This window comes from Physeter macrocephalus, chromosome 6, assembly GCF_002837175.3.
Source record: "Physeter macrocephalus isolate SW-GA chromosome 6, ASM283717v5, whole genome shotgun sequence".
In the NCBI taxonomy this organism is placed as follows: domain Eukaryota; kingdom Metazoa; phylum Chordata; class Mammalia; order Artiodactyla; family Physeteridae; genus Physeter; species Physeter macrocephalus.
In genome coordinates this window covers 2,301,091-2,327,017 of record NC_041219.1, presented here as the reverse complement: position 1 = coordinate 2,327,017, position 25,927 = coordinate 2,301,091, and the positions used below count along the sequence as shown (strand labels likewise).

General features: G+C 40.7%; 1 protein-coding gene across 1 annotated transcript in view; it reads right to left on the bottom strand.

The window, feature by feature from the left end:
* The window catches only part of HMGA2 (high mobility group AT-hook 2), a 139,543-nt gene extending 120,123 nt beyond the window's left edge, over positions 1-19,420 (bottom strand). The window contains exons 1-3 of the mRNA XM_024123051.2: positions 19,243-19,420; positions 16,545-16,631; positions 6,232-6,282 (exon numbers count right to left, since the gene is read on the bottom strand). Coding sequence (XP_023978819.1) covers positions 6,232-6,282; positions 16,545-16,631; positions 19,243-19,353 — 249 coding nt within the window. The 5' untranslated portion in view covers positions 19,354-19,420. The remainder of the gene's footprint in view (positions 1-6,231; positions 6,283-16,544; positions 16,632-19,242) is intronic.
* Positions 19,421-25,927: the final 6,507 nt, after the last annotated feature.

The window sequence follows — 25,927 nt, the reverse complement described above, 5'->3', positions numbered from 1 at the left end:
GCCATGGCTCACGGGCCCAGCCGCTCCGCGGCATGTGGGATCTTCCCGGACCGGGGCAAGAACCCGTATCCCCTGCATCGGCAGGCGGACTCTCAACCACTGTGCCACCAGGGAAGCCCGAAATGCATATTTTTAAATCAAGAGACCGCACACACCCCATTACCAAATAAAGAGAATCAGCAACCCGAGAAAACAGCTGGGGTTTGTTAGTAACTTTCTAGTGACCAATTGAACTTAAGCTTCAGCATCTAGTCCTTGGATCAATTTCTAGGTCAATTTCAGTATCTTCAGAATGATTTCTTTTTTTTTCTTTACAAACCATTAATTCATATTTACAGAAGTATTTCCCTTCTGTTGTTAATTTCCTTTCTCATAAAGATATTCTGAAAACAAAACACCTAAAAACATCTCTGGTTCCCACTGATTTATTCTTTATTATTTTGTCCTTCCTTCTTTTCCTCCAGAAGCACTGGCTGCTTCACTAAGCAACATCTGGATGGAGCATTTCATACACAAGGTTAACATTGTTATTACTGCACTGTATTTTCTTGAGCCTTAGCTCTACTCTCTAAAACTTTTTCCAAATATTTTCCATCACTAAATCAGTTACGTGATGGGCTCCTGTCTAAAGGCAAAATCGAGAAATGCAAATAAATATGAAATGCCTAGTTTCAACTGGCCGAAGGACTGACTAACTGAAATCTATATAGGTTCTAAGAGGCGAGGACATCTCTGCATGTGCCTATTGAGGCACACAGCAGAAATACTACTTTCCAAATTGATGAACAACACATGGCATCGAACCTCTACAGTTAGAAAGCTTATAAATTGCAATTTAAATTATCTTCCTTGGGGACTTCCCTGAAGGTCCAGTGGTTAAGACTCCACGCTTCCACTGTAGGGGGCACAGGTTCGATCCACGCAGTACAGCCATAAATAAATAAATAATTTTCCTTAACTACAAATAGATTTTAAATGTACCTTAGTATTATTTATAAGCAAGTCTTAAACTTGATGATATTCAGCATAGATATAGTGAAGATATAATGATACCGCCAAGGGTACTCAGTGAGTTTGATGCACAACTGTCACCTCACTCCATGTGTAGCTACAGGTAGCTATAAGCTATTAGGGTTTAGGCTGTCAGTGATAGCTACATGAAAGTGTACAGTGGAATTAATAATAATGTTAAACATTTATTGAGCACTTACTATGTGCCAGGCCTTCTATTAAGCCCTTTGCATCACTGACTTATTTAATCCTCACACGATGCTATTAGAAATGTACCACTCTTACCACCTTCTTAAAGAGGAGGAAATTGGACCTTTAAAACTGAAAACATTACTACCGTATGACCCAGCAATTCCACTCCTGGGTATTTATCCAAAAAAAAATGAAAACACTAATTCAGAAAGATACATGCACCCCGATGTTCAGAGCAGCATTATTTATTATAGCCAAGATATAGAAGCAACCTAGATGCCCATCAACAGATGAATGGATTAAGAAGATGTGGTGTATATACACACACACACCCCTATATATACACAATGGAACATCACTCAGCCATAAAAATGAATGAAGTTTTAGAGGGTATTGTGCTAAGTGAAATAAAGAAAGACAAATACTGTGTGCTATCACTTATATGTGGAATCTAAAAAATAAAACTAGTGAATATAACAAAAAAGAAATAGACTCACAGATATAGAGAACAAAATAGTGGTTACCAGTGGGGAGAGGGAAGGGGGAAGGGGGGCAAGATAGGGGTAGGGGATTAAGAGGTACAAACTACTATGAATAAAATAAATAAGCTACAAGGATAGATAGTACAACATAGGGAATATAGCCAATATCTTATAATAACTATAAATGGAGTATAACCTTTAAAACTTGTGAATCATTATGTTATACACCTAAAACTTATATAATATTGTACATCAACTATACCTCAGTTAAAATAGTTTTTAAAAGTGCTTTTAAAAAGGTCATGTAATTTGCTGAATATTCTAGTTAGTCAAGTGATGGGCCAGAATTTGAACCCAAGCCACCTGAATCCAGATCCTGAGCTCCCGACTCTAAGACCAGTAGAAAAGTTAGGTCCCATTTCTCTCTCCTTCCTTTACCTCTCACCTCCTCCAGATCAAAAAAATGTGAAAGTCCAAAGCAGCTCATCAAAATAATAGATCTGAAATCTGATTCAAACTCAGAAAAAAAAAACCAAAAACAAAAAAAACAAAGGGGAATAAAGTAAATAAGAGAAGTACTCTTAACCAAAATCTAGTTAATGTCCTCACTGGCTTAGTCAACACTCCATCCCCTGCAGAAGCAAAAGTGGCACATACTTCTTTCCTATATCCACATACTTTTGGTTAAGAAACTTTGGAGTAACCTACCAAGTACTGATCCCAGTCACATCAGATGAGAGGGTGACAATGTAGATATCTTCTTCCAGCCCTGTTACATGACACCATAAAACGTACAAGACTTCTTTTTCAAAGCAAAAGAACTTTAAAACAAAACAACCCAGAAGAATAAAAGGGGACCAATTTGGCTTTTAGGCCCTGTACCTAGTAAATCCTGTCAGTTCAAAAATATATCTCTCATATAAGGAAATCAGTGAATGACACTGTTGGAAAGAATTGAACTTACTGTAAAGTACAAGGCTCATTTCCTATGGAAAATGCAATAATTTATTTCTTTAGTACAAGCTTTCCAGTAAAGAATGCCCTTGAACTGAATGCCTTGCTGTGACTGGCTGCACACTCTACCCAACAGAATATATATAAGCAAAAAGGAAACACGCTGTCTAGAAAAAAAATACACAATTTCCTTCTATTTCCTTTTCTAAGTAGAACAACTCTTCTTTGGGGAACAAATCGGGGTCTTATAACAATTAGCTACACAATATTTTCCATTCTCACAGCCAGTAAAAACTAGAAACCATGAGGGTCAATGAAGATGGCCCAATTATTCCCAGATAGGCAAGGGATTTTGTGGTGGGTGCTTCATATGGGCTTCTTATTCAGCATGAAGATCAGGTGCCTGGAATCCAGATATCCCCCAAATGAGCAAGAATCCATTGAGAAAATAAAACCATATAGATCCTTTAACTACTACATATTTTATTCCAGCTTGGCTGAAACATCGGCTGTGTGAGGACGAGTGGTGGAAAATAAAGGCATAAAGGGAGGTGGGTATAAACTGTGGGGACTTCGAAGAGCTAGGGAAGGTTGTAATCAATTCAGTGGCCAGCCGTGGATCCGTAGAAAGTTTCTAGGAAGAGCAGTGATGTGACTATACCCTATGCAGGTTAACTGGCAAACATAGGAGAGCCAAAGGTAGAAAAGGTGAAAGGTAAGAAGACCAGTTAAGAGGCAAGATATGGAACTTAAGAGTCCATCTACGGATGAGTGCCTGAAGGAGATGTGGTAGACACATACAATGGAACATTACTCAGCCAGAGAAAAAAGGAAGTCCTGCCATTTGCATGGATGAAATTTGAGGACATTATGCTAAGTGAAATAAGTCAGACAAAGACAAATACTGTCTATAATATGTGGAATCTAAAAATGCTAAATTTATAGAAACAGACAGTAGAATGCTGGCTGCCAGGGGCTTGGGGGGAGTTGGGGCGTACGGAGGGAATGAGGGTGCAAACTCCCAGTACAAAGGTAAGTGCTGGGGATCTAGCATGGTGATTATACTTTACAATACAGTATTATATACCTGAAAGTTGCTAAGAGAATAGATCTTAGATGTTCTCACCACAAAAAAAGAAATGGTAATTATGTGAGATGATGGAGGTATTAAGTAATGCCACTGTGGTAACCATTTTGCGATACATAAGTCAAATCAACATGCTGTATTCCTTAAACTTACACAAGGTTATATGTCAATTACATCTCAATAAAGCTGGGTTGGGGGACAATTGATGGAAGCTGAGTGCTGGTTAAATCTCACTGTATTTGCTTACAATGCGTTTCATTTCATTTTAGCAACATTAATCTCATGACTTCAAAGAACTTACCTATTTCCTATTCTGTTGCCTATAAGAAAGTTTATATAGATTTTTCTTATTGATGAGTTCAATGGGATACAATGTCCTTTTAGTTCTGATGCTTAGAAAATGGCAGACCTATGTTTGATATGTATGCCAATACCAATTTAGGCAACACTGTGATCACTAGAGTGTAATGGAGTATCACTTTTTGACTTCTGACACTAGGTCAAAAAAGGCCCTGCTTGCAGCTTTCTCCTCATTTGGGAAAACACCCTCTCTGGGAGCCCTGAGTGTATGTCAGAAGGCTGACTTCCCACCCTGAGACCACCACGTTAGAAAGGCCATGTGTGTGGGTGCTCCAGAGGACACCCCCAGATGCACCCAGACTTCAAGCCAATTCTGCAAAAGCACCAGACCTGTGAGTAAAGACGCCTCCAAATTCTACCCCAAGCATGAGAGGTAACCCCCAGCTGCTTGAGTCCTCCCAGCTGAGGCCCTAGACATCCTGAAGCAGAAACAAGCTTTTCTGTTGTGCCCTGTCCATATTCCTGACCCAAAGAATCCATGAGCTTTTTTTTTTTTTTTTACATTATTAAGTTTTGGGGTGGTTGATGAAACAGTAATAGGCAACTGGAACCATACGTCTAACAAGAGAGGTAATAAACCCATTGGTTATGGAGCCCACACCTGGAATATGATACTTAGTTCTGGGTGACATATTACAAAAGACAAAAAAACAAGCATACTCAGAGGAGAATAAGAAGAATGTTCCTTCATGGGAAAAAGCTGAAAGGCTTAGAGATATTCAAACCAGAAAAGAGAACAAAGGGTATATGTTAATTGCCTTCAAATATCTGAAGAGCTATCACAAGTAAAAGTAATAACAATTACTCTGTATATGCCCAGGAGGGAGGCCTAGGAACAGTTAGCAGAAGTTACAGGGAGTCAGATGGAAGTGTTTTCTAATGTTCAGAGCTTTCCAGGAAAGAAGAGGCAGCCTTAAGAGGACCGTGAGTTTCCTAACGTTAAAGGTAATCAAGCAGAGTCTAGATGATCACCACCTGGTGGGTTAGTTTGGAGAGAATTCATTTATTGACCAGAAGGTTGAATAAAATGCTCTTACTTTAAGGTTACACTGTAACACTGAGATGTTTTTAATCTAAAGATCATCCCCATTTCCTTGTGCTAAGAAATCTAATCCCAACACATGTTGAGCAGAGGGAAATAAATACAAGATGAATAAATTGAATGAAAGGCAATACCAAAGTATAAATAGAAAGGGATGCAGAACTCTGGAGGAGAGAAGAATGGCAAACTAACAGGAAAATACAATCCAGCAGAGCAGCAAAGGAACTTCAGAAAAAGATAAAGCATGAAGATGGAACCATGGAAGAGAGAAAAGCAAGGCCAAAGATCCCATTACAGATGGCCCAGGGTAGAGAGGATGCCTTCATCTTTCTTGAGAAATGGTTTTATTCGTTTTTAAGACTTTTCTCCTCGGTCAGTGGGAAAGACAGACCAGAAGAACATGGTAATGTAGCAGCATAAAGAACAAGGTTCAAGTGGTAAAATTAACAGAGCTCTCCAGCCATCAGTGAATTTCTGGCCTCAGAAAGATACAGGATCTGTGTGCCTATGGGGTCAGGTACACCTGCATGGAAGCCACCGCGAGTATGTAAGAATCACTACTAAGGAAAGCAAGAAAAACCAGTGCGTAAAACCTGGTTTCCTAACAAAGGCAACGTGAAAAGGAAAACACAAACCACCTAGAAAATGAGATATTTCCAAGGCCAAACCATCCCGGGAACAACAACAAAAAGACATGAAAAGAAAGAGTTAAAAAGTTATCTCATACACATTTCATCTGAATTTTATCACCATTTGTAATCAACTTCCAATGTTTCATAATACCCTTTAACCTTAGTTACTCAACCCAGGGAACAAGTCATCTCATTGTTACCCCATTTGAAGGAAGAGTGGAGACTCTTTTCATGTTGATAAGAGATAGAAAAAGGAGACACTCCCAGGAAAGAAAAGTGTTTTGAGGAAACTCCTGGAGCCTGAGGGTAAGAGGTGGTGATAATATGCTGCTTGCCTTAACCCTTTCAAAGATGCATCAAACCATAAGTTAGAAATTCATGTAATCAATAAAATAAAAGTAATTTATTAAAAAAAAACAACAGAAATTTTTCAGTACTAAAAAGGAACAGAAATTTTATCTTACTACTCACCCATTTCCTAGGTCTGCCTCTTGGCCGTTTTTCTCCAGTGGCTTCTGCTTTCTGCAAAATGAAAACGGAAGTCATATCGTTTCCTACCTGACATTTCTTATAAGTGCTGTACCAAGGGACACATTTCAAGTAAGAATGTTCTGGTTTGTAGATGAGGTATTAAGATTGCTTTAACAATCTCTTTCTCCTTGAAGGTTCATCTTCTCCATTTTTCATTGCATGATGCAAAGAGAGATCTAGGCAACCCTCACCCTAACAGACTCCCCTGGAGTAATCTCTGAAATGCATGAAAATGCTTTTTAAAATCCATTTTGCCCTTATTTCTATCTGTAATTAAAAAAAATTATTCCCACATATCCATAATTATGTAAAGTAGACTTTTAGAAATTAATGTTTCTTAAATGATGATTTTTCTTTCCATATCACAACTAAAATTACCAAAATTAACATTGATATATTACTGTACAATTTACAAACCACTTCTACCCACATTGTTAGGCAAAAGCAAATCTAAATGTGAGTGAAAATATATAGGCTTCTAACTCAAAAAAACAAATATTAGCACACTTCTACATAGTTAATTTCCTATTCCTTGCCCCAAACACACACCTGTCAATCAGTTCACCCAAAGCAGAGAAAAAAAAAAGCTAGCAGAAATCATCAATGTTTTTCTCTGAGATGGAAACCAGGGATGCTAAAAATAATAATTAATAAACAATGTATATTATTAACAATTCCACACTCAACACAAACCTGACATGAATATATTTCTAACTACCTTAACAGTTTATTCATTGCTTTACTTCACAGAAGATTTTTCTGGTATCACAGTTGTTTTTTTCCCTTTTGAGTCAAATTTTAATATTATAATTTCCCTGTGTTTATCACTCCTACTCCAATCCCCAAATACACCAACACACACATATCACATACACTTTCTATAAAAATACACGTTTACAGGGACTTCCCTGGTGGCGCAGTAGTTGAGAATCCGCCTGCCAATGCAGGTTCGATCTCTGGTCTGGGAAGATCCCACATGCCACAGAGCAACTAAGCCCGTGCGCCACAACTATTGAGCCCGTGTGCCACAGCTACTGAAGCCCACGGGCGCCTAGAGCCTGTGCTCCGCAACAAGAGAAGCCAGTGCAATGAGAAGCCCACACACTGCAAAGAAGAGTAGCCCCCTCTCACTGCAACTAGAGAAAGCCTGCGCACAGCAACAAAGACCCAACACAGCCAAAAAAAAAAAAAATACATGTTTATAGTTTTCATTTTCAGAGTAAAGAAAACTTAGTACATCCTCTTCTGTGTACGAGAATCATCTCAAGGCTATATAAACACAAAAATACAGGTAACCTGAGCCAGGATAACTCGTTTTGCATTTTACTTTTGTTACCTGGGTTAGCAGCAAGTACTTGGTACAACGATACTAAAATTACCTATTATAATTGTCTACACTGCCAAATGACTCTCCTTTCTCCCTTCAATCTGGTAAAAATAGATGGAGATAGGTGACAGATTGATAGATACACAGAGAGATACAAAGATACACAGGTACATAGACAAAATAAGATTTTTATGTCACAAGATTTCTCACCAAATATCTTCCTGACCTATCTAACAGGTTCCATGAATTAACCCAAACTTTGTATGATTATAATGTTAATTCACATTTATTGAGCATTTAAAATACCCCAGGCGCCAGGCTAAGTCATTCCCATGTGTTATTTTAATCTTTACAACAGCCGTCCATGTAAGGTAGCTGTTATTATTTCTCTTAGTTTGCAAACGAGCAATTAAGTCTTAGAAAGGCAAGCTGAATAACTCAGGTCGCACACAAAGCTGGTAGGTGGCAGGCCTGGGATTTGAACCCAGTTCTGTTGGACTCTAAAGCCAGGGCTCTCACTCTCCTGACAACGCTGCCTCCCTTTAGGTTACATGCATTTGCTGCTATGAGGAGATATTTTAGTTAACGAAAATGGTCACTGACTCAGCTCCACCTGAGTCAGATTTGGGCCCTCTGCATCACAGTAGTAGGGGTTACTACTTTGAATGGCTCCACAAAGGAATCATTTCTTGTCAAGGGTTAGTGGTCCTGTCTTACCTTCGGTCATAAGGGCATGAGTTAAATTAAGTGAAAGCCAGGAGTGCCCAGTGAATCACACCCTCTTTCTGAGTGTTGTCTCAGGGAGAGAGGGAGATCTCAAAAGGAACACAGACTCCACTTTGGAAAGCTTAGATTCAAATCTGTGCTCTGCCATGTTAGCTTTATGACTTTGGGCAGGTCCCTGAAAACCTTAATTTGGTTTCAGGTGTGAAATGGAGATAACACCTCCAGTGAGGAGTGAGGAGTGAAGTGGCTGCCATAAATGAGGTGCTCAATAAATGTTCTTTCACTCCTAACCAGATGGAACTCTTAAAGGGAAAGTTTTCCTTTAAGTTAGTCCAATCTCATAGAAGGTTCAATCAATGCAAATATTCCATTACACCCATAGATCACCTTAAGAATGAAGCTTTTAAGAAACCCTCTGGCTAGTACATCATGAGATATATGAGTACAAAATTCCCTAATACAGAAGTAGTGTCTGATTTACCCTTTAGGAGCAACTGTAAGGTTGCACAGTTTACTCAGTAGTAAATTATACAAACATGGAAGATAGAAATCCTTTCTAATGGGCATATGGGGATGGTAGGTGGGGTTGAGAGGAGGAGACTGCTGATCTTAAAAGCTAACAGCGCTACACCAGGCTTTTCTGTATGGTGGTTATGTTCCGGGGCCATGATGTGATCCGGGTGTATCAAAAGTCTGTTAAAAAGAGGGTTGTTTTCTAAGAGGGTTTCACTGCATTTCAAAGTTAGAGAAAGCAAATCTCTCATAGAGAGAGAAAGCCCAGCTAACAAGAGGACTTAAAAACGAGCATCCCATTTACAAAAAGTCTATTCAAAAATAAAATTCGCACCATTAACTAAAGGGCAAAATATCACGATTATCACTTGGACTTGTTAAAAGCAAACTTGCTCCTTGGTCTTGGGACCAGTATTACATGTAAACTGAAACCCCCTTCTGAGACGACATCTAGAAGAAACACATTAGCTGTGCTGTGTGTCGTCGATCTGGGAGGTTTTCATTGTTCCTTAAAACCCACATTATTTAATCATTCTGATCAAACTTCACAAAAGCTGCAAAACCAGTTAGGATTTTCCTTTGTAAACCAGCATAGATCCAGGAATTTTACATATTGGAAAACACTGGCTTTAACTTTTTTCCCTGTGTTTAATGCTCTTCGGAATATTATTTTTCAATAGAAAACAAACAAAACATTTCGAGGGCTTGTTTTGTTTTTAATATGTTAACATATGCAATACTGTGTAAGTGTATATTTGGTTTTCCTTCGCCAGAGTGGAATTTGGTTCCACGCTACAAACCCATGTATAATTCAGACAATAACTTATTCTGAGTACTTACTGCTTATCTCAGGGCGGGGGAGTAGGGAGAGAGGGTGGGAATTCTGCATTTGTTAAGAACTGAATTTCAGACTATTATCAGCCCTGTTATACTAACGTTTGCAATGATCATATGTTGTGTTACTCCCTCCTGGCTTGTCTTCATTCTTATTTTTGCCTTTTAAAAAAAGTATAAGTTCAGAACTGTGTATTTAATTTTATAAGATGCTTTAGAAGCAAGTTCATGAGGATTGGGGAGACTATTAAATGGGAAATGTAATTATATCTTTCTCTAAGAAGTTTTAGTACTCCAGGCTCTTCAATGTATTAGCACTAAAACATTAATGAAAAAAGGAAATTTATCTAGCAAACAGAACTCTTGATCTTGGAAACAGTGCTTAGCATTAGTGTCTGGTGCATAAGATGTGCTCACTACATATTTATTGCATGAAGGAAGGAAGGAAAGAAAGAAACACTGGTGTTTATATCACCTGTGGGTTTCCCTGTTGTTTCCCTCTTGCCTTTAGAATTCTACAGCTTGGTAGGGCTTTAGAAGACATTTCATCCAGCCCCTTCATTTAACAAATAAAAAAACTTCTGGATGTGCCATGATCTCCAAAGTCATAGCCTTCTGGTTTATTTGGGGGCCAGAAGTCTATGGGAATGGGTTGCAGTAGGCACATATTGCCAATCCCTTTATAAGCTCGTAGAGAACTGCCCTCTGAAGATTTCTCAAAATCTAACTTGCAACCTACATTTCTGGTTACTGGAGAAAACATAATCTACCTTGTAGCAAATACTTTACGAGATATTTGACACCGCATAATAGTGGAAAGATCATAAGCTTTAGAATTAGATTTGAACTCAAGCCCAGGTACTCACTCCCATTTACTGGAGCTGAACATTAGACATGTCACAGTTTACATCTCTGAATCACAGTTTTCTCATTTGTGAAATGAAGACCATAATGCCTACATCAAAGGATTAAAGGAGCTAATGTATATGGAAGGTAAGCCTGACAAAAGCTACAACATTTAGTAGGTAGTCAAATAAAATGTTACCCTTAAAAGGAATACCTCCCAATTTTGTAAGTTTCCAGTCAAAGTACTGAGTGATTTTCTGAGCATTATCTTACTTAAGTAGGGCAGCTATTACTTCCCCTGTTTAAATGGGTGATTAAGCAATCTGCCCATGTTCTTAAGTGGTGGAACTGAGACCCCATTTGATTTCAAGGCAATAAAGGGTCTGTTCTTCTGGGAGGTAGTCCCGTACAAAATGAAGTAGCCATGGGGAAATGTTTTTAAAAAACTTCTAGAGTGGAAATCAAATGAGTAGTTAAAAGTAAAATATTTCCAAGTTTCCTATAAAGACATAGACAAGAGCTGAGATTGGGAACCAAGCGCATTAGCCAATTCTGAGTTCTGGGTCAAATTTAGATAGCTATTAATTTTTTGCTATTCTAAATGCTCACATCATACTGTGATAATGCATAAAAACCAGAATGCCCCACTCCAAATCAATCAGTGCATCTGTATACACACACACACAAAAGAGCTAGAAAAATATTTGGGCTTAGTAGTACCTTGCTTTGTTTTCATGTATCTTTACATATATATGTATATGTGACTAAGACCTGCTGACTTTAGAGCATATGGAGCCATCCAAAAAAAGTGTAGAGTCACATTTTATTTCTTTTAGTGGCTCTTTCAAAAATATAAAGAGTGTAAATCAATGTGCACTGGCATCAAAATCAACTGGACTAATCAATCACATTAAATGTTAAGTAACTGTCACTTTACCTTCTTGCTAATCTAGTTCTATGGGTTTCCAAACGTACATGCAACTATTTTTAGTCTTTAAAAGACATTACAAGTTTGCCATCACTACATATTTTCCAAAAAAGAAATAAAAGTGAATTCTATCATCCATTGTAGTTCAAGCTCATTTTCCCTAAGGAAGTCCTTGTTGTCAACTCCCATGTCATTATTTACACATGCCTGTCTTCACCTATACAAACATGAAATTAAAGCCAAGGCCAAAATAACAGGAAAAGTTATTTTCAAAGTTTAGGATTCTCCTCTTTAACCGTTCCTCTCCCTCCTTTGTAATCAGAAAAATCAATAGCAAAGATATGAGAGTTCATAAGGTGACCTTCCGAGCAAACTGCTCCCTACATTAGCCTGGAGAAAAAAATGGCTGTGACTACTTGCTAAATCACTTAGCAGATGCCATTCAGCATTGTTCAGTGGATTAAAGCAATATAGAATAATAAAGCAGAAGCCTAAAATGAAATCAGTTCTCCATTCACCTTTTTCTCCTGGTTGGCAGTATAAAAATTCAGAGCTAAAAATCTCAGAATCTAGGATATAAAATTCATTGTTCCACCCTTGTGCCAAGCTATATGGTTCCAGAGCAAGCTCTGGAAACTGCAGAAAGTCAGCTAACAAGATAAGATAATAAGGTCTGAATGATTTAACTGACATAAAATGCTCTTCAGCATCCATCTAGTCTCAAAAAAGAACTGAAATGCAACAGAATACCAATCTGTTATGTTCTCTTGAGCAAAATGATCTGTTGAGACCTTGAGATAAAAATGAGCCAGAGTTGGAAGTCAGTCAAAGTAATGAGGGGCTTTCGATGAAAAAGTTCAGAAGAATAACTGGCAAAGAATGAGATCTCTGGGTTCCTTGAAGTAAAGTGATTTCAGAAAATAACTCAAATGTATTTGAATCTTCCATATTTGGATCATAATCTACGATGACTCAAAGGCATTGTGAGAGAGAATTTACTGATACATTAAGGCTCGGTCCTCTCTGGCAAAGTTAAGTGAAAAAAAAAAAATGAGTCAACTGTTTAGGTAAGACAGCCTAAAATACCAAGATAATGGAGACAACAATTGGGCTTTACGTAATTCCACCTGACTGGATTTATCTGTATCCTTAGATAGAGCCCTGAGTCCCAGTGGAAGTTACTTGCCCTTAAAAACACAGAGGAACTCAAAATAACTCATATTAGTAACATAGAAGCCATAGGCTGGAATTGTATGACAATTGCCAATACCACCTTTCCCTGACTTACCTATAATGATGCCTTTGGTTCCTCTCTTCAGCTCGACCTACTGTATCCCATAAAAAATCATGTCCTTGCTCAGCATCTATGCACTAATATTTAACTGAAATGATGAGGAAAACCCATTCTCTCATCCTAAAATATCTGTGCTTGGTGTTATTAATCATTTGTGAAAAATCAACCACCTTTCTAGGAACATGATTAGAAAAGGAGCACAAATCTTCCTCTATAGTATCCAATTCGTATCAAGTCTTCTTTGTTTAGACAAGTGGAAAATATAAATTAAGTGTCTGCCTGAACACATTATTTGAAGTATACTTTACCTAGATGGTATTTTCATTTTGTACTTTGCTCTCTATTTCTCTTCACTACAACCTAAAGTCAAAAGGAAGTTCAAGCAAATCTGTGATATTACGAAGTAGGGCTATCTCACACCTGAGATCTTTTTTATATGCAATTCTTCCTATTAAAATTTAATTCAATCTCAGATTTTTTTTTCCCTATAAGTACCTGAATGACAATTGGCCTGACTTACAGATGAATTTGACTTGTGACCCTAAACACTGGAGAATTAGTGAAAGAAACCCCTCCAGTGTTCTCTCATTAAACAGGCACAACAAAAACCCTAAACTAAACATAAAGGAGATTATATCTTTCTTCTCTCCAAACATGAGAAATGTGAAAATACAAAGTATTTCCATCCAGCACAAACAGGAGAGGAAAACAAAATAAAACAAAAAGGAAATTAAGAGCCAACTGGTCACAGGTATACCTCAAACTAAGACATAAATAAAAGGGTCAAGACACACACACACAGACACACACATACTCACACGAATAAATTATTTATTCAGGAAAACATTAACTTCTGATTTCTTTTATTAAGATAACAATATGAAACTTGTTCAGGGATGAATTTTGAGCACTCAGACTGGTGTTCTTAGGAATAACTAGAATTTCTACATAATGGTTATCCATGGGAATTTGTCATAACGGAATAGAAGCAAAGTGAAGAATAATTATCTTCTCTTCCAAAAGTTCCAAGCATAACAAATTATGTTTTTATAAATGTTTGTTTTATATATTACACAAATCAATTTTATATTGAATATGACCTGAAATTAAAGTGATTGCTAATTTAGTAGTCCTCCACTTGGTCTTGCAACTTTCCTCATGCATTGTCAAGTGTCACATTGCTAATTTTCCAACAAGCAGTTTTGTTTTCAAATGCCCCAAGGCCAGTTACTGGGTCCAAACACAAACTTTGTAAGTAAAGAAACTCCAAGCAGCAAGAAATTTTAAACATACAACATCATCAGTATCCCAGTGTACACTGTATCTCCTCTAATTTTAGAGTTCTGTTCTCTTATATACTTACCAGGTTTTGTTATATATTTTCCATTTTGGTGAGCCTCGGTTTGCAGGAGAATTCCCAATTTATTAATCATAGAAGACTTCTCATCTCTACTCTGGTCAGTCTAGCATGTTATGAACAATGTAACTTTTTCTAAAAAAGCATACTTTTCAAAGTCCTAACAAAAATATGTTTTGTTAGAATACAACATATGTTTAATAAACAAATAGATGTTTGATAATCATGTTTACATAGGGTAGTAGCAAACTCAATAAATACCGATTCGAAAGTGAAAATACCTTAAGTTTACACATGCCATGACCAATTCATCAGTGTCATTCATTATTTTGCAAAGTGTTATCTTCTCCAGATGAAGCGTAATTTATAAAACTGAAGAAATATAACAGTCAGGTTCTGAGCAAAAATATGTATCCATTTTTATTAGAAAGGGGACTTCTATAACAGAATTGTGTGAAATAATTTTGTCTGGAAGAATGAAAGATTTCAGAGAAAAATTTCTTTCGCAGAAAGAAAGCCTACTTCTGTTTTGGAAGTTGTAATACTATGTGCATACACATGAAGAATTATCAGAAAGATGAATAGCCTAAGGGTCATTTATAAATGCCCATCACCAAAGTAACTAAAAATAAGTCAAACCTTACTTGGGAAGAGACCAACCTTTTGTTATTTTGCTTTAGGTGGTAAATTAGGCACAAGTCTCAGCTTTCCTTTTGTCAATAAAGATTTTGCTAGTCAGTGGCAAACTTTTCAAACTGAAGAGAAGGTGATGGAAGCACCTTTTTACTCGTTCAAAAAAAAGAGTAATACAGTAAAATATGAGAGGTAATTCATTTTCCCTTTCTTTGTATTGAATTTTAAATAATTTATTTATGATGAGATTTACAGATTTCTTCCTGGGAGATGTTATGATGCATTTTTTCAGAGCAATTACATCATAGTTTAAATGTTTGTCAGCTAGCTACCAAGATATTTCTTTGCCATTCCATTAGAGTAAAATTAAGATAAAATTAACTTAATGCAACAGAAAAAACCTATGTTAAATTGGCCCTTTTTTAAAATTTAATAAAGCAGGTAAAAAAACAAATAGTAAGTATTCATATTAGTAATATCAGATTACACAGGCACTTTTTAAAAATGACAAGATAATTTAGAGCTACTTCAATGTTTAGTGATTAAATATGAGTACAATTAAATCTTCACTCTGAGAAGCAGTTATATTTAAATATATTAGAAATCTGCTCTTTCAACTCTGTTCAAGACTGTTAAAATAAAACAGAGAAGAACTCATAGTTGCTCCCTAAATAACTTTATATGTATCACTGGTTGCTATGGAAGTTTACAACACTGAAAACTATCAAATATAATATGGTTAATGCTTACAGTCCCAGAGAAAAGCACACAAAACATTAATCCTCAAAAGATGAGCATACAATCATTTTCAACAAATACTATACATGGTGTACTCAAATCGACTGTAAAGATATATCAAAATTTACTTCTGAATTTTGAACCTTTGTTTTTAACGAGCATACAAACCCACAAATAAAATACAGAAACATTTTTCTGATTTATTTGTAAAGCTTAAAAAATGTGAATTTTATCTTCACCTTCCCTTCTCTGTCTACGCATTGATCCTGAGATATTTCTTCTTTGTTAGCTCAAATACCACCAAACATGACGTTTTTAAACTGCAATTTAAAATTTATAAAGAAAAACACTGGAAGTTACACTTGGTTGGGTTCTATCCTGCCCAAAAATACACAATAAATGAGTCAAAGATTTATTTAAAAAATTTCTCATTGTCCTATTCAGAACATTTCTCTGTCACCTGAGGTGGAAAGGCTTTTGAGAGATTATGATATATTATACTGCAGGTTTATTGTAAACAAACAAGGTACTTTATCAGCACATTTAAAGCTGTAAAATTAGTGAAATTTTTTTTCCAGAATCCCATAATTGGATTTACTTCTAATTATCATCTATTTGGCAAAGTACTTAACTTTAATAGTGGGATTTGGTTTTCCAGTAATCATGTAAATAAGCATAAAGTAAATTAATCTTTATTATTTTTTAAGGAAATTGCAAAAACTTCACCACCAGACAAAATCTATAGCTTTGATTTGTTTTTAACTATTTCACAACTGGTGCAAATCTTAATTGTTCATTCTCCACTCCCCCACCTCCCCCTCCCATCTCCGTTTTAAGTTTCTTATTATTTGGTGATTGTTTAAAAACAGCACTGTAAGCATCTTCATGAACTTTTTATGCTAAGTATCTGCTTGAAAATCTCACCAATATTAAAGGTAGGAAATGAGTCTTGGGTTACCCACTTGGGAGAAATCCTTAGGTGCGGATCTAGAACGGGAAAATTACAGGGAGTTTCCTCTGGGCGTTGAGAAAGTTGGGAGAACGTAAGAAATCTCACCTTTTGAGCTGCTTTGGAGGGACTCTTGTTTTTGCTGCCTTTGGGTCTTCCCCTTGGTCTCTTAGGAGAGGGCTCACCGGTTGGCTCCTAGTTTCGGGGGGAAAAAAATGCTGCTGTGGCAAGAATGGCTGAAAGAAATTGACCCTGACTCTATAGTTGTATTTTCTGCCTGTGCTGCTCAACAGAACTGTTGGAACACATTCAGTTCAAGCATAAATGGATGATGATGGTACAGAGTTTACAGAAAGGGGAAATAACTATACTTGTAATCCAAGAATTCATAGAGGAAATTCTATTTCGCATATGAAAGCTAGATTCTATTTCAACCCGAAAAAGGTAACAAAGGCTGACTGTTCAAAGGTTGCTTGTTCTAGAAAGAAAGTTATACATTTTAAGGTGTAAAATATGCAAGGCTGTGTATTTGGCAACGCATAGAAATAATAAGCATTTTACCCAAATACTACTCTCCACTATACCAGCATTTTAAACAACAGAAATATGAAGCTAACATCAGAAATATTTCAACAATCTCCCATATTGAAAAAGGTGGCTTTTGATCATTCTGTATATCTATATTGTAGGTCAGTTATAACTCAATCAACACACTGAGTGAAATACTGCAACAATTATCCAAGTTCTTCAACTTAAAATAACTCCATTCCTCCTAAAATTTCCAAATAATTATGGTAAATCTGTTGTGGGAGGCTTTGCTTGAATTATCTAGGTAATTGTTTCAATTCTTCACTGCCAATTGGAGATGTAGGAATGGTCTCCAGTCTAGATTTAAATGTCTTTTGATAAAAATAAATATTTTCTCCAAAACTTTCTTTTGAGAAAACCCTTATGGGGGTGTACCGAAGAAAACTAAAAGGGATGGGGGGGTGGGTAGTGAGGAGGAATGGGAGTGTCTGGGAAGGAGAAATTGAAACTATCAATAGGTTTAGCAAAACTTTACACGGCTTCTATGCCAAGTAGTAAATACTCGAGTGGTTAAGAGAATGCGATGATTAATATTCCAGATCCTAAATATTTATCCAGTGAATCATCAATTTACATCTCATTCAGATTCGGTTATTAAATGAGAATTAGCTTAAAATGCATAAAAGTCTTCAATGAAAATTCGCATCCTATTTAGAGATTCTGAGGAAGGTTTCCTGCAAGCTTCTGTGGGACCACTAGCTCCAGTGGGCACATCCGGAGCAAACACATAGGAGACACATTATTCTTTCTTCGTGAACTCTGCCTTAACTCAAAGGTAAAACCTCCAATCACCTCCAGACCCCACTGCAATTTCTTTTGGATTATTTTTTGGAGGTGGGGGGCAATTAGTAGAGTTAGAGTGAGCCGAGGGGCGTGTGGGAGACAAGAACGGGGGGAAGGGCAGTGACTTCCTGGGAGGTGTAAAACAGGATCCTAACGCGATGTAAAGTGTCGCCCGGGCAGAGCGGGAAAACTCAGGGGCCTCTAGATTGGCTTGTTTCCTTTGATGATTTCAAAAAGGTACAGCAGCTTTTCTAAAACGCACTGGCAAGCAAACATTGTTCGCCTTCCCCACCTTGCTCTCGGGCAGCTCTGGGACTCTAGGATTATTTTCTAATAGGCCTATTTGCCATGAAGGAAGCGCTTTAAGGCTAAAGAACGAAGAAGTAGCTTTAAACCCCACGGAAGCGGAGTTTAAATGTTCTCAATAGACAAGTCCCGCTCCATCCTTGCCCGCGGAGGCTTGGAAATTGCTGCGAACAAAACCCCTCCACCCCGGGCGCTGCGCGCAGCTCTGCAAGCGCAGGCTACACGCTTAATTGGTTGCATCCGCAGACAAAACCCTCCACTCCGCGGGGTCCCGGGCGCCCCTCGATCGTCCCCTCCCAACCCCCAGCCACTCACTCTGGAGAAGGACGTTTCAGGTCTGCAGCTCTGAGGCGCGGGACCCAAGGCAAAAGGGGGACTGGGCGCCTGGCGAGGAAGTGACCCTAGCTACCGTGCACCCTCTCGGACACTGCTTGCCACCGCGCCCTTGGCTGAACTACTTAATCCTGTCCCGTGGGGACCCAGGGTCTCCTGTAGCCAGCCCCTTTCCTGGGACACCTCAGCAGCGTACGCCGCGCCGCATTTAAAGAGCCCTAAGAGAACCGGGCGGGCCCACGAGTTCTTTGTCGGGAGGGCGCGAGTCTCAGGCCACCGAGAACTTGGGGAGGGCGCCAAGGGGGCGGCTGCGGCGCGCCAGTCCCCGGCCAGCGAGCAGCCCCGGTTGGCGGGAGAAAGAGCCTCCGGCCCCCGGGGCTTCAGCCCCTCCAACCCTGACCTGCCAGACTACCCCTAACCCCCGGGCCACTGCAAAGCGGCTCGGAAAGTGCCTGGCGAGCCCCGGCTTGTCGGACCCGGCCGCTTCCCGTCACCAGGAGACACCGCGCCACTCGGGCCGGGCACAATAGCGAAAGTCCGAAGACGCGCTTCGCCCGACCCCGCCTCCAGCCCGCACCCGGCCGCCCGCCCGCCGTGGCTCCCACCTCCCGGCCCGGAGCGGCGCGGGCGCCCGGGGCTCCGCCGCGCACTCGCGCCGGGACTCCGTAGCTCGCCCCCGCGGCGGCGTGCGGCGGCCGCGGCGGCTGGACTCCCGCGCTCGGGTGGCCGCGGGTCGCGGGGCCCTCGCGGAGGGAGCGGAGGTGGGCTGCTGCCCGCACCCCGCCCGCGTACTGACTTGCTGCTGCTTCCTGGGTCGGCCGCGTCCTCTCTTCTGAGGCGCCGGGGCGGCAGGTTGTCCCTGGGCTGAAGTGGACGGCTGCCCGGCGCCTTCACCGCGTGCGCTCATCCTGCCTCCCGCCGCCGCTACCGCTGCCGCCGCCGCTCCTACCGCCGCTGCAGCCGCTTCGCCTCTGCCGCCCCAAATCTGCCCAGCACCTTTCGGGAGACTGCGAGGTAGGGCTGGAGAACGAGGCGGGGTGGGCGAGAGCTGGCGTGCGGCGAGGGCTGCTGCTGCTTAGGCTGCCGCCGCTGCCACCATCAACACCGGACGTCCAGCGGCTGCCAACAAGAGAGAAGAGGGGAGGAGGAGGAGAGAAGGAGGCGCTGCTGGTGGCGGCGGCAGCGGTGGGTGGGTGCCGGAGGTGGAGGTGACGGTGGAGGTAGCGAGAGGAGGCGGAGAGCGAAGGAGAAGGAAAAGAGGGTTTCAAGTTGGGAGGCTCCCCTCTCAGTTTGGGATCAGAAGTTGCGGTCACCGGGAGCACTTCGGAAGCGGCTTGGAAAGGGAAGAGACTTGGAGTGAATTGTGTCCCTTGAAACGTTAGGCGGGGAAAGAATTCCTCCTCCTCTTCCCTCTCGCTCCGCGCTCGCAGAGCAAGAAAGAGAAAGAGAGAGAAAACAAATAGCGCCTTGGGCAGTCGGAAAGCAGAGGGAGGATGGGGAGATTCTGCCGGGATCGGGTCGGGCACTGAGCGCGGGCAGGGGACGGAGCGGTGGGTGGCACCGCGCCTCCTCGGGTGGCGGGAGCGGGCGGCAGCGGCACCGGGGAGTCGGAGGGGGACGGGCTGATTGCTCTTGCGTCCTGCACCAAGCGCGCGCTGCCCGGGCTGGAAGTTTTCTGAGTTCCTGCCCCAGGATTCAAGCGGGATGAGAGTGTGTGTGTGTGTGTGTGTGTGTGTGTGTGTGTGTGTGTGTGTATGTGTGTGTGTGTGTGTTGTGTGTGTGTGTGTGCGCGCGCGCTTGGGGAGGGGGCGGCGGGATGGGGGGGGGAGTGCCCACCTCTAATCGCGGGCGGATAAAGGGGAGGGGGCTGCGCCCTAGGAAAAGTATGAGGAGGAGGGAGGCCAGGCGGACCGCCGAGCCAAGGCGCCTGGCCGTGGGCCAGAGGCAGCGTTCGAAATACAACTGCCTCCGCGGCGGCGGCGCCCGGGTGCCACCCGGAGCCCCGCTCACGTGCTCTCGCCCGGCGGCGGGGTTAAAGGGACAGGACGGGGATGCCGGGCCGGTTCGCCGCCGGCCTCGCCCCACCCGCCGCCCGAGGTCGCCCCTGGCCGGCTGTCCTAGGAAGGCGCGGAAATGTGGCTGCCCCCGGAGCCGCGTTTACGGGCTTGGCCTTTACCTGCACCTCCACGATGCGGAGCCAACACTCTGCAGGAAGCGTCTGGCTGCACGCGCGGCAGAGTTCTCGTTTCCTAGGAGTGGGGATCGACTGAAGAGGAGTAGGAGCAGGCCCCCGCCGCCCTGTTCTGCGTCGGAATGCCTTCCTCGCAGATCGCACGACCCGTCGCGCGCGCGCGCGCGCACACACACACACACACACACACGCGCGCACACACACACATTCACACACAGACATGCTCGCGGATACACACACACACACGTGCACTTAAGACACACGTGCACACTCCCACAGCACATGCAGGCATAAACACACATGTAAACAAACGCGCGCACTTACATGCACACATGCAGAAACACATGCACTTTCACAGACACAGGCACACGTGCAAACAATGTGCACACAGGCACACGGAGCGCGCCAGCCTCTTTCCTGAGCTTTTTTTCTCTGGGAAAAACTAGAGGCGACGCGAAGTCTCCCCTCGGCTGGCGCTATGCACCCGGGTTCCAACGCTCGCAGGGTAGAGGGGTTGCCCAACGCGGGGACCCCATAGCTTCCTAAATCCACAGAGCCAAATGTCCACTCTCCCTTCAAGTTACCTGGATTTAACCTTCTCCCTAGGAACTCCCTTTCTGCCAAGTCCTAATTTTATAGCCTGGACTGTTTCTGAGTTATGTGAACACAATAATGACCACAGTCCGTTTTAAAAAGGTGGAGTACATTTTAAAATGTACCTCTTTTCATCCTTGAATAACAAAAAGCTCTGAAAAAATTAGGTTGAGATTTTCACACATCACACCCAAAATTATTTTGGACCAATTCCAAAATAAAAACTTTCACCCGAGGAAGAATTTTTTTCTTTCCCCCGAATACAGACCACCGTGGAATAAAAACCGCCTACTTTACAGCCCTAAGTAGGGAGTTCGGCACCGCCAGGTTCCTCTGTGCCTGTGGAGGAGGCGCGTGTAAACGTCCGCCTCAGGCGCGGTAGCGCTGATTGGTCCGCGTTGCCATTTTAAATCCATTTCCAGTTGCCCTTTGCAGAGCTGGGACACTTAGCTGCGCGTTGAGTGCCCTGCAGAAACCCAGGGTTTCTCCTGGGTCTGGGAAAGCCTAACAGTGATGGAGAAGGAGAGCCCCCATCCCTCCGGATGGAGCCCTGCGCTGACTGGGGAGGGAGGGGTCTCACAGGAACCAAAGGTTTTCTGCCAGGACTTGGCTTTAAGATGGTATCTTCATCAAAGAGATTGAAATTTCACGTACTAACGATTGCAGGGATGTTTCCTAACTGCCAAGTTTGTACATGCTTTAATGTGATCACATTCGCACAGTAGTGTGCACATGTTACATACACATACAAAATGGGCTTCTCGTTTGTTTTTGTTTGCTTGTTTTTGCAAGGACTAGAGATAAAATTCTGAGGGTGAATGTAGGAGAAATCACCGAAGATTTCAGCCAGCCAATTAGAAATTGGGGTACCTTATATCCTCGGATTTTTCTGAAATATGCAGAGGCTGGCAAGGAAGGGATTTCAGAAGTTTATTTTTGCATTAATCCTTGACTGGAAGAACAGCACAGGAAAAAATGGGGGTGAGAGCCACTTGTTTTCAGACTACTTGTCACTTTGCTGTCAGACTCTTTGACCCTTTTTGAATTTATAACCAGAAGGATAGGAAACAAATATTGCAGCAGGTTTTGTCTATATCAGTTTTATATATTTTCATTCCTGGGAGCTATATTTTTTTTTCTAGTTTCTATATGTTTTCTGTCCTCATTTCTCAACTGAAAGATCACTATAAGCTCTGAGTTCTTCCAGTTCTAATAGACTTTTAAAAATGCATAATATCTTGCTCTCTAATTGTGTCCTGTTTGTATGTAAATTGCATGTAAATTCCGTGGAAGCAGGTAGTATTTCTAACACTTCTTTTTTGCACCAGTTGTGTGTAGGTAGTGTTCAGTTCGTAATAGACTTTTGGTACTTACTAATTTACTGCTATGACTGTTACTCTTAATAACTTACAATTTTACAAATGTACCACAGGATGAGAAAAGCATTATATATATTAAAATAACTTCAAAATTATTTTGATTAAAAGAAAATGCATCTGTGATGAAAATATTGGGGTTCTCACATTGTACTTTATCATATTTAACCTTTAATATATTCATGAGTTAAAGAATGATTAAAGGAATTTCTCAATTATAACTGATTGAATTAATCATGGATAATTAAACGGAGATTTATTAAAACCAGATACTTTGGAAGTGAATCTATATAGGGTCACAGAAAAAATATAACTAATGTTTATTGAACAGAAATAGCATACACACACACACACACACACACACATATATGTTTAGCATATAGAAGCTCAGTATAGCACAAGGCAAACACATATTTCTGAAAAATATTTCCAGTATTTTAACATGAACTCACTTGTACTGCTCAAACTCACAGTTTTAGTGATTTTGTTTTTTAAAAGATGCTTAGTATTTAATGAAATGCAGGAATGATAATCTCTAGGAGTTTCCCTCCGGAATCACCAAGAAAGAATATACAGTGCCAAGTTAACATTTTGGTGGGGGAGGGTGGTTTTGGACTGGCTTTCTAGTCCCATAGACAGAGGGTCACCAAACAAAATAAATTTGTCCCCTCATTCACTCTACAAACATATGTTGAATTGGTTTTGCAGTAATCTCACCTATTATTCTCTCAGGACTCAGGATTGTAATCCATTTAGAACTGGAGAGAATCTCTTTGGAAACAGCTAGGTGCTCATTTAAAATCTATTTACCTGTAGGTGCTCATTTAAAATCTATTTACCTGTTACGTTAAGCCTTTCATTTACCCTTACAAACACTGATCCACTTCCATCTAATACACAGTGTCTTCAACAAACATTTATTGAATACCTAAAAGCGCTAGGATTCACAGAACATTCTTTTTGACAAAAGTCATGGAAGTGGAACAGAAGTGGCATAGTTTCATTTCTATGTCTCATCTGTTGACATTATACTGTCAGCCCCAAACAATCTTGGTCTAGGTATACAATCCAGCAGCTTTAGAGTCAGATACAGGAATGGTTGCCCTCCTGGTAAACGTGCTGTGCATAATCCCCGGGAATATAATTTGATGGATTTTACTCCCGAGATTAGATTCTGTTAGATGGTACAGTTGACCTTAAGATAGGGAAATTATCCTGATGAGCATGACCTCATCATATGTGTGCTTTTAAAGCAGAGCATGTTCTCTAGCTGATTTTAGGAGAGGAAGTTAGAGATTTGGAGCTCAAGAATGATTTGACTGTCCATTGTCTGTTCAAAGATGGAGAGGACACATGGCAAGGGATGTGGGGAGCCTCTAAGAGCTGAAGGCAGCCTCAGGCTAACAGCCAGCCAGGAAACAGGGGCCTCCTTTGTAAAACCACAAGGAGCTGAATTCTGCCAACAAGAATGAGCTTGGAAGTGAACCTTCCCCAGAGCCTCCATTGAGAACTCAGCCAGGCCAACACCTTGATTCCATCCTTGTGATGCCCCCAAGCAGATAACCCAGCTATACCTGCCTTCTGACCTACAAAACTGTGAGCTAGTATGTGGGTATTTTAATGGTCTGTTGTCATTAAGTTTGTGGTAATTTGTTGTGCAGCAATAGAGAACTGATACAAGAGGGATCAGGTCAGGTAAACTTCCCTTCCTCCATTCCATGGATTGCTTCAAAAACACAATTACTCATACAGTTTTTCTGTATGTCCTAAGTGTTTGCACTACACCTACCAAGCCACCCACCTGCTGTATCTTTTTGGGCTGGCAGTGAAGTAATGTCCAGCATGGAAACGCATCATCTGTGTTGCTTTCTATCCTTTCCTCTTTCCCTCTCTCCACCCCCACTCCATCTCTGTCTCTACCTCTATCTCTGTCTCTTCTCAGTACCTTGGAATTCCTGAAGCCACCATACTGGAGAGACATGGGGAGAGGTCACACATTCAAATAATTCTAGGCACCCCCAACCCCTGCCTCTAAGCCACCCCAAACTAATGTGAAGCTGTTCAGAGAGGAGAGACCCCTGCTGAGCACCTGCCCCAATTGCATTTTATTAGTATCAAATAAATGTTTTTATTCTTAAGCCACTAAATTTTGAGGTGGTTTGTTATATAACCATAGAAACTGGCCCATGATTTCCCCCCTAAAGCTAATTTCTTTTTTATTTACCAATTAATAACTTTAAATGAGTGATTTTCTTAGCTAGAAATCACTCTTAGCTGGGACTCACTCTAAACCCTCCTCTTTGCACATTAAACGATCACCAAGTCCCTGCAGTTCTGCCTTCTAAATGTTCCTTCAATCTGTCTGCTCTCTACTTCCACTGTCGCTGCCCTAGCTAGAACTTTCTCCATTTCTCATTTGGACAACTCCAGTGTCTTTTTTTCTGGTCTCCTGACGGTCAGTCTTACATTTAAAAAATCCATTTTCTACAATGCTTCTAGAAGGATCTATTTCTTTTTTGGATCAGTTATATTTATTATGTTAGAAAATGGAGGTGACAGAAAAGCAAAGAAAAAAAATTGCCAGTTATCCCACAACTCATAGATAACCCTGTAACATCTGAATCCTTCTAGACTTTAAATGAACTATTATAGGTTCATGCTGCACATTCTGTTTCATAACCTATTTTTTTATGTAAATAATATATCAAGAATTTTTTTTCATGTCAATGAATGTTCTACAAGACCACTTCTAATGGCTTCACTGTATTCTACTGTATATATATATATATATATATATATATATATATATATATATAGAATACCTGGAATTAAGTAAGCACTTGTTAAAAATCTTTATGACATCCTTGTGAAAAGATGAAGATATATGGCTTGGATGTTGTGCATTCCTTTGTGCTGACATCAGCTTCCAAGGTAGTCTTTTCTATCAGCATCCTGGCATAATTTACAGATTTTCAGATATCCTAAAGGTAGAAGGGATAGCTAACTCTGTTGATGCCCAAATTTAAGATTGAAAAAGATCTCAACAACCCATACTATAATTTGAGATGATGAATATTAAGTATTCATGAGGGGAATTAGTTTCAAAAGGAGGAAAAATCAGCCATACCAGTATAGGGTGGAAAAAGTGATTTAAAAACAATTCCTTGGATTACATATCAGACTAAGAAACAGATATTGCTAGTTTCCCACCTAATGTTCATTCTGCCCTTCTAATTTGTAAAAGAACACCTATAGTGTTGAGTATGGCAACATGCCCAACCATGAAACTACATTTCCCAGCCTCCCTTCTAGATCGTGGT